Source organism: Vulpes lagopus, chromosome 11, assembly GCF_018345385.1.
Source record: "Vulpes lagopus strain Blue_001 chromosome 11, ASM1834538v1, whole genome shotgun sequence".
Taxonomy (NCBI): Eukaryota; Metazoa; Chordata; class Mammalia; order Carnivora; family Canidae; genus Vulpes; species Vulpes lagopus.
The window spans coordinates 61,420,388-61,434,992 of record NC_054834.1 but is presented as its reverse complement, the minus strand read 5'-3'; the positions used below and the strand labels follow the sequence as shown (position 1 = coordinate 61,434,992).

The window sequence follows — 14,605 nt, the reverse complement described above, 5'->3', positions numbered from 1 at the left end:
ACCCGAGGACCAGGTCACGGTCCCCTCATGAAGACACCCAGACCAGACCACTCTCCAGTCCCTCCCCTGGCATCACTCACTCCGGGAGTTTGCTGGGTATGTACTGTACTCTGCGGAGATTAGGAAGGAATTCATTACGAAGAGTGAAACATTCTACTAAATGAAAATTCCTTATTCCTATTTCCTTTGCTTTCTCTTTATCCTCTTTCTGGGATAATCTTGGCTGTTACTATAGACTAAACATATGAGAGGACAGGAGAAAAACAGCCTCCATCTCATTTCGGAATTCCTTTGCTTGACCTCAGAGACCTTTATATTGCCACTGGGTCTCAAGCTAAGTTGTAAACAGGTGGTCAGCATGTTTCTTGTCCAGCTGCTTCTGAATGGTTTTGCTTTATTATTATTATTTTTTTTATTTTTAAAGATTTTAGTTACATATTCATGAGAGACATATAGAGAGAGGCAGAGACATAGGCAGAGGGAGAAGCAGGCTCCACACAGGGAGCCTGATGTGGGAATCAACCCCTGAATCATTTTGCCTTAAATTATGAATATTTTGGGGCACCTGGGTGGCTGAGCGACTGAGCATCTGCCTTTGGCTCAGGTCGTGATCACGGGGTCTTGGGATTGAGTCCTGCATCAGGCTCCCCGCAGGGAAGCCTGCTTCTGCCTCTACTTGTGTCTCCGCCTCTGTGTCTCTCATGAATACATAAATAAAATCTTTAAAAATAAATAAATAATGCATATTTTTGGCAGATGTGACTTGATTAGTTTCATTTTTCTTGGCAAATGCACATTATAACTCAAATCATATGGTGACAGCCTTCTGGTAATCTCTCCAAAGGTTCTGATTTCCCTGGCTTGATTCCTCACGTGCCTAAGTGGGAAGGAAGGCAGCAATGCCATCAGTACTGCTCCAAGGTTGGGGTCAAAGTGTTACCCAGACAACATACATACTGATACTCACGGTAAAGGGTTCCTTTTCCACAGCATGACCCTGCTTTCCTCTGCCTCATGGCCTCTCTGCCGAGCATCACCCCCATTTTCCCCAACGACTGGCTGTACTTTGAAACAATCCATTTTCTCATCCCATGTCCCCAGAAGAGCAAAGTGAACTTTTCCTGATGGATCTGTCACTTCCCCTGTCACCTACAAGGACGGAGAGCAGGATTTTGGGTTAGCTTACCTGACTACTCTGGAAACCAAAGTCCTACAGTAAATACTGGTTAAATCCTGCTACAATAAACACCATAGAACCACCCATATTATTCTGGTATATTTTTTTGAGCTGCTTAAAATAAATGAGCCACAAGTTGGAGTTTCATCATTTTGTTATATAGGGTTTTTTGTTGCAATGATACTTGAGGGGTAAAGATCCGACTGGTACTCAGAATTATGGCATTTTCTTCTCTCTGGAAGTTAGAGACAGCCACAAACAGATTTGAATCTCCAACTCTTTTTCACTTGACATCAAACTCACGGTGCAATTGATACAGGACTCACACTTAGACTTCACGGCAGTCAAACTACCCATCCTTCTTCCTGAAATCCTTTTATTGGTCCTTCCTCTGTGTTTCCCATTTGCAATCTCTCCTTGCTCTTGACTTTCACTTTCTTATTGTTTTGATCAGAAAAGACAATGATTTGGTTTAGTAATGCAAAATCTAAGTCCCCTTTCCTGCTGACTTTTTCCTTTACCTCTCCTTTCCCCCCCTCCCCCCAAATCACCACATAAATATTTAGGAGATATATACGTTTAGACTATCTATTCATCTATCATTCACACCAGCCCCCAAAGAGTAGGCTTTCTTTTTTTCTTTTCTTTTCTCTTTTTTTTTTTTTTTTTTAAAGAGTAGGCTTTCTAAGGGATACACACTAAGGAAAAACATTTAAAACTCCAACTTCTCTTACCTTTCTTGCTACATCACGAGAGAAGTAGCTGTAAGGGACAAATTTAAGATTGCACTTGTCTCCTGTCTTGTGGTTCACAATATCGATTTCACCAGACTACAAAATAAAAAGCATCATTTTATTAAGACTGGAGGACTTGAATATGTGCCAGACCCCATGCCCTATACTTTTCCATCGTACACTCTCAGACTTCCTTGCTTAAGGGTTCTCGTCTCAGCCAACCCTGAGAAGCCATGAAATTCCTTCGAAACCTTGGTAGGCGGCATGATTTGCCTTTCAGCACATATGTTGATATTCACATAATAATTTATCTTTCCACCCCACTCATACCCTTCATGAACTCTGTGCTTAAATCAAAGTACTCTACTCACAATTACAAGGTTATACATGGCGGAACTTTCTATACTTTATTTCATTTTCTTTCTATCTTCTAAATCCCAAAGCACTTGAAGACTCAGCTTAGAGCACATGGGTGGCTCAGTTGGTTAACCATCCAATTTTTGATTTCGGCTCCGGTCATGATCTCCAACTTTTGGTTTTTGGTTCAGGTCGTGAAATCAAGCCCCTCATGGGGCTCTGTGCTCATTGTGGAGTCTGCTTGAGATTCTCTCCCTTCCTCTCCACCCCTCCATTGCTCATACTCTCTCTCTCTCTCTCTAATAAATAAATAAATAAAATCTTAAGAAAAAAAAAGACTCAGCTTAATTAACACATCTACTGTGAAGGTTTTCCTGACTTGTCAAGACAGTATTCCCCCCTTTTTTAAAGATTAGTTATTTATTTGAGAGAGTGAGTGAGAGAGAGAGCACAAGTCAGGGGAAGAGGAGAGGGAGCAACAGATACCCCGCTGAGCCAGGAACATGACTCAGGACTCGACCTTGAGACTCCAGGATCAGTACCTGTGACCAAAGCAGATACTTAATCGACTGAACCACCCAGGCACTCTCCCTTTCTTTTCTAAATTTATTATAACCATTGTCTTAAGAGCCAACTGATAATTAATTAGATGTTATCTTAGTACAGCTCTTATGCTAGTGTATTTTGTTAAATACTTTTGAATCTATACATATTTGTCATGTTATCTCCAATGATACAATAACTCTTTGCAGAACAATGAGTTTTTTATCCCCAAGACTTTGTGTTCTGCCTAGCAGTCAAGTCTGATGAATAATGAAAGGTGGAAGACTAGGAGCCATGTTTATTATTTTGTTGTACTTTCATAATAGCCAACACGGTCCTGGGAGAGTAGTCACTGAATGAATGTTACAAATTGGTCATTTACAAATAATAATTCGTGGTATAGAAACTCAGGGGACGCCTGGGTGGCTCAGCGTTTGAGCACCTGCCTTCGGCCCAGGTCATGATCCTGGAGTCCCGGGACTGAGTCCCACATTGGGCTCCCTGCATGGAACCTGCTTCTCCCTCTGCCTATGTCTCTGCCTCTCTCTTTTGTGTCTCTCATGAATGAATGAATGAATGAATGAATGAATAGATAGATAGATAGATAGATAGATAGATAGATAGATAGATAGAAACTCAGGGGCAGCCCTGGTGGCGCAGCAGTTTAGCACCGCCTGCAGCCCAGGGCATGATCCTGGAGACCCTGGATTGAGTCCCATGTTAGGCTTTCTGCACGGTGCCTGCTTCTCCCTCTGCCTGTGTCTCTGCCTCTCTCTCTCTCTGCGTCTCTATGAATAAATAAATAAAATCTTTAAAAAATAAATAGATAGATAGATAGATAGATAGATAGATAGAAAGAAAGAAAGAAAGAAAGAAACTTGGGGATGGGGGGGCAGCGCTACTGCCTGAGAGCAATTCGTGAGAAAAATCAGTAACAACTGTCTGGGGCCAGTTCTCATGCCCTTGATACTGCAGAGACGGACTTACGAACATACTTCTTCTGCACGTCAGAACACTTTGGGCACCTCTGCTTACCTGATCTATCCACAGCTTGCCCACAATAATGTTGTGCACTGTGGTGGTAACCTTCTTCCAAGTGTAGTGGTGCCCAGTTGCATGGAAAATACAGTGAATGCTACCTGGAAACAGAGACAGGTACACAAACAAGCCAAATATTAGGACAACAGCATCACATTAGCTACAAATAACAATGGATTGATTTTCTTCTATCAATATCTCTTACTTTTAAAAGGAAAACAATAAACCAAAAAGGATTTATAATCTTCTTAAATGCTGGAAGCACTGATTGAATTTTTTTCTTCACTTATTTTAAAATTTATGAATAAACTGTAACTAAATGATGACCAACACTGACAACTGATAAAGCTTAGCTAGGAAGCGATATTCTGCAATTAGAGAAAAAAGAAAGCAAAAGCTCCAATCTTTTCACCAAGTGTGCCTGCCACGCGAGTTGCAAAATTTACAGGAACAGGTCAAATTTGCCCCACATAAAAAAATAAAATTGAATTGTGGAAAAGAGCACATGCTGGCAGTCAGGATGGCAGTGGCGAGGCCCTCTTGTTAGTAAGTAGCCACATGACCTTAAGTAACCTGCTTTTCTAAGGGCCTTAACGATAACGTAGTAGTGAATAGGGCAGAACTAGACTGAATCCTGGCTCCAACACTTGTTAGAAGTGTGACCTTGGATTGTGTAATAAGGAATTGGTCTGGTATTTCTCCATGGTTCCTGGGAGGGGACCTCTAAACCCCTGGAATCTCCCAAGTGAGAGGTCCCAGAGGGGACCTCCAGGGAAGAAGGAGGCCTGAAAACTGAATTCAGTTCAGTGGCCAATGTTTCCATCATGCCCACCTAATCAAATCCTAATAAAATCTGTGGACGATGGAGCTTAGTGCAGCTTCCTGGTTGGTGAACACCTCAATATGCCCTGATACCATGGGAGAAGTCATAGAAGTTCTACGTCCAGGACACTTGCAGACCTTGCTCTATGCATCTCTTCATTTGGCTGGTACTGATTTGTACCTTTTATAATAAAACTATGATAGTGAGGATAGTTCTTTCCTGGGTTCTATGAGTCATCCTAGCAAATTATCTAAACTAAAGCCAGTGCGTCAAAAGTACATAGGGTCTGGGGCCCCCCAAATTGATAGCTGGCATCTGAGGTGAGAGCAGTCTTATTGGAGCCGGTGTCCTTAACTTATGTGGTCTGCATGAATCTGGCTGGTTAGCAACAGAACTGCATTAGAGTACCAGATCCTGCATATGCTGTGATCTCCCTAGGTCTCAGCTTTATCATCTGTAGACTTGGGATAAGCACACCTTGTCACGCAGTACTGTTTATCTGCCAGTACAATGCCTGAAACATAATGGGTGCTCAAGAGATACAGTCTTCTCTTGTCCCTGTGAGTTCATCTTGCATATCAAACCAAAAGTGAGGTGAAGAGAAGTGCCTAGGGATTCAAAATAATAAAAAAAATTTAAAGATAAACATACATATGTATATCTTTTTAGAAAAAAGATTTTATTTTTTTGAGAGACAGAGAAAGAGAGCGAGCATGCAAGTGTGAGCTAGAGGAGCAGAGGGAGAGGGAGAGAGAACCCCAAGCAAACTCCATGCTCCACGTGGAGCCCGACGCAAGGCTCAAATTCATGACCGAGATCATGACCTGAGCCAGAATCAAGAGTCAGACACTTAACCGACAGAGCCATCCATATATACACCCTATATGTATATCCTTATATACATGTTGACTAATACAGTCAGTTACAGTACTGGTATAAGTCTAAGCTCTCTCTGCAACCACTAATGAACAGAAGACTAATTATGTGTCTTTCTTGTACATGAGACTAAACTAGCCCTGTTGGCTGCAGCAGCAGTGATGACAATGACACCCAGGACAAAAGGAGCAGCTCTGCTGACAGCACCTGTTGTGTCCTAGGTACCGTGCTACACTCTCCTCATCTATTAGCTCATTTAATCTTCACAACACCCTTTCAAATACCTGTGCCATCTACACACATGCTAAGTCTCCTGCTCAATACTTCTTCTACCACCACTGCTGTCTAAAGCCAGCGTCCTCTCTTGCCTGAAGCGAACAACATTGTTTCGGTCCCACTTCCACCATAGTCACCTTCAAGTCTCTAGTCAAAGTGATGTTTAAAACATGTCATGTCAACTTACCACACTGTGTAAAATCTCTAGTTTCTTCCCACTGCAATGAAAACCAAACCCAACTCCTTTCCCTCATGTACAAAACCCTACAAGATCCGGCCCTTGGGATGTCTGGGTGGCTCAGCAGTTAAGCATCTGCCTTCGGCCAAGGGCATGGTCCTGGAGTCCCAGGATTGAGTCCCAAATCGGGCTCCCTGCATGGAGCCTGCTTCTCTCTCTGCTTCTTTCTTTGCCAATGTCTCTGCCTCTCTCTGTGTGTCTCTCATGAATAAATAAATAAAATCTTAAAAAAAAAAAAAAAAAAGGAAAAGATCTGGTCTTGGCCAACTCCTCGGATTGTGCTCGAAAGCTGCTGTGGCCTTTGTGCTCCTTGAGCAAACATGCTGTGCTTATTCCCCTCTCGGGGCCTTTATCTATAAGGGCGTCTCTGCTGGGACATTCTTCTCCAGATCTTCTGATTGGTTCTTTTTATTAGTTAGGTGTCTGCTCAAATGTAACCTCGCCAGAGAGAATTTCCGTGTCCTGAGGAACCACTAACACACTCGCTTCTCCACCATTCACCCCATCTCTGCTTGCTCTAGTTCTTCATAGAACTACCACTGTCTAAAATTAAATAAATATAGACAAAAAATAATATTTAAGTGTTTGTTTACTTTTTTGTCTGCTTAAGAAAAGAATGCAAGTTGGGGCGTCAGGTGGCTCAGTTAGTTAAGCACCAACTCTTGATTTCAGCTCAGGTCATGATCTCAGGGTTGTCAGATAGAGCTCTGTATTGGGCTCCATGCTGGGCATGAAGCCGGCTTAAGATTCTCTCTCTCTCCCTGCACCCCTCTTCCCCTGCTCACACACACACTCTCTAAAAGAAAAGAATGCAAGCTAAGTGAGGGCAAAGTGGTTTTTGTCCACCATTACATACCCACAGCACCAAAAACAGTTTCCAGCATACAGTAGGCACTCAAATACCTAGTGATACCTCAACTGCGGGCACTATTACCCCTGTATTTGTTTCTATTGCTGCTGGAACCAACTTCCACAAACTCTATGGCTTAAAACACGGTGGTTACTCAACTGCTACATTTCTGGAAGTCAGAAATCTAAAATCAAGGTGTCAAAAGGCCTATGTTCCCTCTGAAGGGTCTACAGGAGGCCCACTTTCTTGCCTTTTCCAGCTACCAGAGGCCACCTGCATTGTCCATTCTGTGGTCTCCTAGTGTCACTCAAAACTCTTGCTTCATCCTGAGCATAAGAAAAATGAGTTTTGTGGCATTTTAACTTGCCGTACTTCCATCTTCCTTTCCCCAGCTTGGCAGTAGCCTTGAGAACCAGCAATTTCACAATCACCGTAGATGTGAAAAGCAGCAAGCAGCTTAGCAAACACTGGAGGAAGCAGACGATATGAAGCTCCCCAAAAGCCCAATCTCCAAGGAACTGTCATTATCTGACCGATTTGGTGGTTCCCAATCACAAGGCTTGCCTTTATTTGACTTGACTCAGTACCTGCTCATCTCAAACAGCCTTTTCCCAGGGGTGACAAGCAAAACACCAATGGTAATTGTTTAACATAGCAGCTGCCTGAGGTGGTGTTCATAATTGGAGCAGTTAAGGGGGCCCCGAGGTGACTCAGTTGGTTGAGTGTCCGACTTCTTGTTATGGCTCTGGTCACGATCTCAGGGTCGTGAGATTAGCCCTGTGTTGGGCTCTACACTGAGTGTGGAGCCGATTTGGAATCCTCTCTTTCCCTCTCTCTCCCCCTCCCTCGCTTGCTCTCTTTCTCGCTCTAAAACAAAACAAAACAAAACAAAAAAACAAAAACAACTGCTCCAATTGGAGCAGTTAAATATATTATGGCTTCAAATTCCAAATTTGATGAAAAACATTAACCTACATATCCAAGAGGTGTAACTCCAATAGGATAAACTCAAAGAGCACCACACTGGAACCCATCATAGTCAAAATACCGAAAAACAAAGAGAGAACCTTGAAGCAGTAAAGAGAAAAGTGATGCATCAAGATAAATTATCCTCAATAAAATTATCAGAAACTTCAGAGGCCAGAAGGCAGTGGGATGACATATCCAATAATACTGAAAGAAAAAAATGATCAAACCAAGAATTCTATATCCAACAAAACTATCCTTCATAAACAAAAAACGTAAGACATTTCCAGGCAAACAAAAACTGAAAGAATTCATAGCTATTAGATCTTTCCTTCAAGAAATATACCAAAGGAAGTCTTTTGGGCTGAAATGAAAGGACAGTGGACAGCAACTTAAATCTACATTAGAAGAGACCAGTAAAGGGATCCCTGGGTGGCGCAGCGGTTTGGCGCCTGCCTTTGGCCCGGGGCGCGATCCTGGAGACCCGGGATCGAGTCCCACATCGGGCTCCCGGTGCATGGAGCCTGCTTCTCCCTCTGCCTATGTCTCTGCCTCTCTCTCTCTCTGTGACTGTCATTAATTTAAAAAAAAAAAGAAGAGACCTGTAAAGATAACTATAATTAAACTATAAAACAACAGTATTAAAAAAATAATAAAATAAAACAACAGTATTAATGTATTTTTTACTTGCAGCTTTTTTTTCTGCTACATGATTTAAAAGACACTCATATAAAGCAACAGTTATAAAACTATGTTGATGGGATTATAATGTATAAAAATATAATTTACACAAAGATAAAAAGCACAAAGGAGGAAAGAAGTACAGGATACATATATCTGCAAAGTTTTTACATACTATTGAAATTAAATTGGTATTAATCTTTTTTTTTAATAGTTTATTTATTCATGAGAAACAGAGAGAGAGAGAGGCAGAGACACAGGCAGAGGGAGAAGCAGGCTCCATGCAAGGAGCCCAACGTGGGACTCGGTCCTGGGTCTCCAGGATCAGGCCCTGGGCTAAAGGTGGCACTAAACTGCTGAGCCACCCAGAGTGCCCCTAAATTGGTATTAATCTGAACAAGAAGCTTAGATATTAATTGTATGACCTGGGATAACCACTAAAAAAAATACCTTCGAAAATACACTTGATCTTGATCCAGCCAAAAGGCTGAGAAGCAATCCTTCAAAAATATAGTAAAAAGAGATAACAAGGGTATTAAAATGGTAAACTAGAAAAATATCTAATACAAAAGAAGGAACTAATAGAGGAACAACAACAACAAAAAGATATACAGAAAAAAACCCCAAAAAGCAAAAATAGCAAATGTAAATTATAACTAATCAGTAATTATATTAGTTATAAGTAATCACTAATGAAGAAGTAGAAACTGGAAGAATGAATAAAATATGTAAGGGGAATTTTTTTACTAAAATGCCACTCTGGAGCAAATTCAAGGTCCCTGGAACCCAGTAGTGTCACTGACAGAGATCATCAGGCTGACTGGTTGTTTCATTCATATTCCCAATTTGTGATTCTTGGATTAGAGAGCTCCAAAACTATAAAACAATATCCCTTTAAATGTGTCTCTTTAGGGAACCTGACTGGCTCAGCTGGTAGAGCATACGGTTCTTGGCTATGAGTTGGAGCCCCACAATCGGTGCAGAGAAATTTAGATTATTACTTAAAAACCTTAAAACAGATAAATAAATACCTGTATATATGAATGTGTCTCTTTTTTTTATTTAGAAAGAGAGAGAGCAGGTACAAGGGTAAAGTGGTGGAGGAGGGCAAAGAGAGGGCTGAGGGAGAGGGAGAAAGAAAATCTGAGAATCCTAAGTAGGTTCCATGCTTAGCAAGGAGCCTGATGCAGGACTCAATTTCATGACCCTGAGATCATGATTTGAACCAAAATCAAGAGTCAGATGCTTAACCTACTGAGCCACCCAGTTGCCTTAAATTGTCTCTTTCACCTTTTGCACTACCACCTGGTTCTAGTGCCCTGGAACTTGATGAGCAAATTCACATGCATTCTCTGCCACTGTTTTCATTTTGCACACTTCCATTATGTTTTCTAGAAGCACTCTTCTTTCTAGATTGCAGGGGTTCTAACTTTTCTAGTCTATTTTATATGGAGACTCAGACTCCTTGTTATACCACCTCCAAAAACTATCTGCTTACTCACAATCCTGTCCATAAATCATTCTTCAGTGACATCTATTGTTTTACCAATTTACCCTAGGAGAGTAGAGTGCCCTTGCAAATGTGAAAATTTCACTGCAGGATTCTCCTTCCATGTCACTGATCCAAACTATTAAATACAGCCATCTGCAGGACCAGTGCCCGGAAATCCCATTCTCTGTACATCAGTTTCCTGTCACTATGTTAATTCTTTGTTCAATCTCCCTATGAAAGCTGAGATCTTTGTTTTGTTAACTTATACTTCCTGCCTGGTACATGGCAGGTACTTGGTATTTAATGGATTGAGGGACTTAAGACAACACATCCTGGTGACCTGAATCCTTAAATAACCATAGGAATAGAATCCTATCAAAGATAATTTTTTAACTCTAAAAAGTTAGATCTACCACATATATCATGTTCATATAGTTACTTGCCCCTTAAGGAACTCTAGATTCATCAAATCACAGAGAAAATGTATAGCTTATCACTGACAGATTTACTGCTATTTTATTGCTATTTATTAGATTTATCGTTACTTTTAAAATGTATACAACCCTCTTTTTTTTTTTAAGAGATTTTATTTATGACTATAAAGACAGAGAGAAAGAGAGAGCGGGGTGGGGGGGGAGACAGAGGCAGAGGGAGAAGAGCAGGCTCCATGCAGGGAGCCCGATGTGGGATTTGATCCCGGAACTGTGGGATCACAACCCGAGCTGAAGGCAGATGCTCAACTGCTGAGCCACCCAGGCATCCTACAACCCTCTTTATTTATTTATTTATTTATTTTTTACAACCCTCTTTAGAATTAAAAATAACCCATCCCTTTGGAGAGCCTCAGGGAGCCTCCGAAATGTTTCCATGGATGAAAGTCATATTGTAATATGACCACTAACATCCTAGTTCTGCAAATTAGGTGAGAACATCCCAGGATTTACTACTTTTAACCTAATACTTCTGAAATCGTTATCATCAAAGACAGTTAAGCAATTTGAGTCTTTTCTAAGGTCCTCAGTAAATATCAAGACCAAAATCACTCAGTCACCTTTTCATCTAAGAGCCTTCTGCATATTAGCCACGAGGCAGTAGAGCTAACACTCTCATTTCTTTTCTTCCTTTCATATATTACAAACATTCCTGCATTTGTTTTCTGGCTAATTTCTGTTTTCTAGACAATTTTCCATTTCTATACCTGCTACATTTTATATTTCTGAGAGAAAGGAGAGTTTACTAAAGACAAGGACTCCAGCCCAGCACTATGGCTGCCTCATGATAGACTAAAACGGGAAATGGAACACCACCAGGGGCTTAGGCAGTTACTGTCGGTTCTGTCTCTAGGGAGCTACTGAGTTTCTCTCTGTCTGCTTTGTGTTTTTCAGCAATTACTCTTCTAGACACACATGGCCAAATGTGGCTGCTCTGGTTCAAGAGAGCCTTGAGATCTCTACTACACTTGGCGAATAATCTCATTTCCCTTAAAGTACAGACTCTCTAACACTGCATATTAGAATTCCTATTCCCAGGCCTGATCTTTTTGATCTTGGTGCACAATTAACTTGTCATGCAACAAAATCTTTTAAAATGAAGTTTCAACTTACCTGGAGTTCAGCCATTATATAAATGATACCTCACCCTTCCCAGTAGTGGAAGAGAGAGGGAAGAAAGGAGAGAAAAAGGGGAGGGACTGTCCAAGAGACCTAACCTTACAGTCACAAGAGCTGTGATTCATGGAGTGAAACTGATAGCTCGAGTAATGGGGACAACACCACCAGCTAGGAGTAAGAGTTTTAAGCATGCTAGATTTTCTATTCTAAAATCACACTTAGAGATTTATTAGAGATAGCTAACAAGAAGCATTTATGACTGAAAGGCTCCTTAAAGACTCTCAGGCCTCCTCATTCATTTGAGAGCTGAGAAGTGAAATGACCTGCCCAAAGCTAGCAAGTACAGTTCAGTGCCCCAATCAGACTTCCAGTCCCTTGATTGCTAACCCAGTGACCACTTTTTTCATGCCAGAAGATCAAGATCTTTCATTCATAAAAGACGGAGGCCTTACCGAGGGGCATGATGGAGAGGTATTTGCCTCGGAACTTGCTGGTGATTTTTATTTCCTGTCGCAATGTCCAGCCATTTTTGGACTCGGCATGGTGTGCAGCAGCAGGGGGATGATGACTCACCTTGAAGAAATCAGTGGTTCAGATTCAGACAGAAGAAGGAAAAGATACTGCCTCTGAATTGGTGATAAACACCCAAAGTGCACACTTGACATTTTTATATTCACAACAGTAGGTGAGTACCAGGGCCTCCAGTGTTGAAGCCCTAAAGGAAAAGAAGGCAGTCTGGGGTGACAGGCATGGAATTTCTACAAACGGTAACCCCCGGGGGTAACAACCAAAAAGACATCCCTTTCTTTAAATAGTAAAAGTGTCACAGTCCCGAGGCTCCTTTACCTGCTCACAGAGGGAACGGTACCCATTTTCCTCTAAGCGGTCTAGCTCAAAGGTCTCCCCAAGGAGTGGGTTGAATGGCTTGCTGGTACGGAAGACAGTAGTGGAGTAGGAGGACACGGTGAAAGCTGCAACATAACAGAGCTGTTCTAGAGAGTTCTCACATTTTGCAGCTCGGTCTAACAGCTCGTGGTATTCCAGATCTTCAGTAAGGCGCTGAAGCATGGATAAGGGCTCATTAAAGTTCACCTGTCAGGAAAAGAACAGATTTAAAAATTTTGCCCACACATCTATAAGAGACAGCTGAATATCTGTAGGTGGAGAGATATATCGAGATGTTGAGATGATAATGCAAATCACTAGGAAGAAAAGAGGCCTTTGCTTTGCTCAGGAGACCACCTCTAAGATCTAACCTATAAGTAACACACTCTCCCTGGCCAACTGTCCATGTCAATGAGCAGTATAAATCAGTTTTCATTTATTTCACTAAGTGTAAGCTCTTTGAGATCAGAACCATGCCTCTTTGTTCGTCACTGCATGTTTGAGAGCCATTGATGCTTTACCCATAGGAAACTAGCATCGAATAGGTATAGAAAGAATGAAATAAAAGAAGAAATGTATTTTAGCACAAGTATACCCAGAGAGGGAGTGAGGCATTTAAAATTCTTGAGGAAGAAAATAAAGGATAATAAGTTATAAGTAGAGGCTTTTCCTGACTGGTGAAAAGAAAACATTACAAAAGTTAGCTTCTATTCCTAGACAAGATGATTGCTAATGATTATTTCAGATCTCTATCAGGGCAGGATTCTGGTTTCTTCTCTGAGGCTGGACAGTTGTGTTCTGGACTGGAGTGCTCATGACAGGGGTTAACTTAGGGCTGTGAGTGTTTCTGCCTTTCACATTTCAAAGCCAACTTAGGGCTTTCAACTGCAGGATAAAGCAAGTATGTGTGTGTGTGCTTCTGTTGGGGAGAAGATGTTCATTTATACCCTTAATTGAGCCCTCATGTGTGCCAGACCCTATACTACCCACTGGGTATAAAGAGATGTGAACATAAGAGACACTGTCTCTCCAACTCCCCCAAAAAAGAGTTAGCTTCTAAATTGCCTATTTGAAATTTAAGATGACTTTACTACTTAAAAAATTACTGTAAAAACAGGTTAGGTTCCCAGGCTAGCCCACAAAGCTTACTTTAGCTTTACAATACAACAATCTCGCTGAACAAGCCTGCATATCATTAGCCTGAGTCCTGTATCCAGAGAACAGAGGAAGGAGGAAAACAATTCCCTTTCTATTGAATAGAGCTGGCCTAGAGCAATATTTCAGCAAAAACAAACAAACAAAAACACTTCTCTTTCCTACGATCCCACCTCTTTTTCTGCATTTTTGTCCAACCTCCTACCCACCAATCCCTGAACCACATACTACCCCGCAGTGTTCACTGCCCTCTCAATTGTGAAGTATCTTGTAATTTCCACTATAACAAACTTTACAAAGTATAAAGGAAAAAATTTATCTGAGATGCCATTACCCAAAGATAACCATTATATTTTCATGTTTGTTTCTATGCATTTATACATTTAAAAAACAAAAAACAGGCTAGAGTCTGCTTTTTCTCTGAGAAACACACCCAGCATTTCTCCATGAGAAATTTCCCAGTGAATGCAGAGCCACTGCACCAACATTAGAACACAACATTAGGACCTACCCTGCTTCAACTAAAACGGGGTCACACTACAAAATCCTTCTCAATACTGAGAGATACTTAGAGAAGAACAGTAGAAGAAAAAATGCATACAGAGGGGTAATGGACTAATACGGCTCAAATCCTCAAGAGTCTTTTTACGGAAGGTACTTAGAAACTACGCCAACAAAACCTCTCATTGGCAGAGTTTCAGGCCACGTGAAGTAATGCTTGCATGCATGTTGAGGAAAATGGGATGGGTATGTGCTCCACGGGTGGCTACAAGACATATGGGCACAGCCTGGGCCTACAATCAGTGCATCCGTAAGCCCTAGCTCTTCTTCACACTCACACACACACACACACACACACACACACTCTCTCACACACACACGCACACACTGCCCTGGCCACCAA

At 41.5% G+C, this 14,605-nt stretch overlaps 1 protein-coding gene across 1 annotated transcript in view; it reads right to left on the bottom strand.

Moving 5' to 3' along the window:
* Positions 1-14,605, bottom strand: part of LOC121501766 (oxysterol binding protein) — a 34,116-nt gene that overhangs the window by 2,813 nt on the left and 16,698 nt on the right. Inside the window, exons 8-12 of the mRNA XM_041774155.1 lie at positions 12,508-12,753; positions 12,114-12,234; positions 3,847-3,950; positions 1,912-2,007; positions 968-1,149 (exon numbers count right to left, since the gene is read on the bottom strand). Coding sequence (XP_041630089.1) covers positions 968-1,149; positions 1,912-2,007; positions 3,847-3,950; positions 12,114-12,234; positions 12,508-12,753 — 749 coding nt within the window. The remainder of the gene's footprint in view (positions 1-967; positions 1,150-1,911; positions 2,008-3,846; positions 3,951-12,113; positions 12,235-12,507; positions 12,754-14,605) is intronic.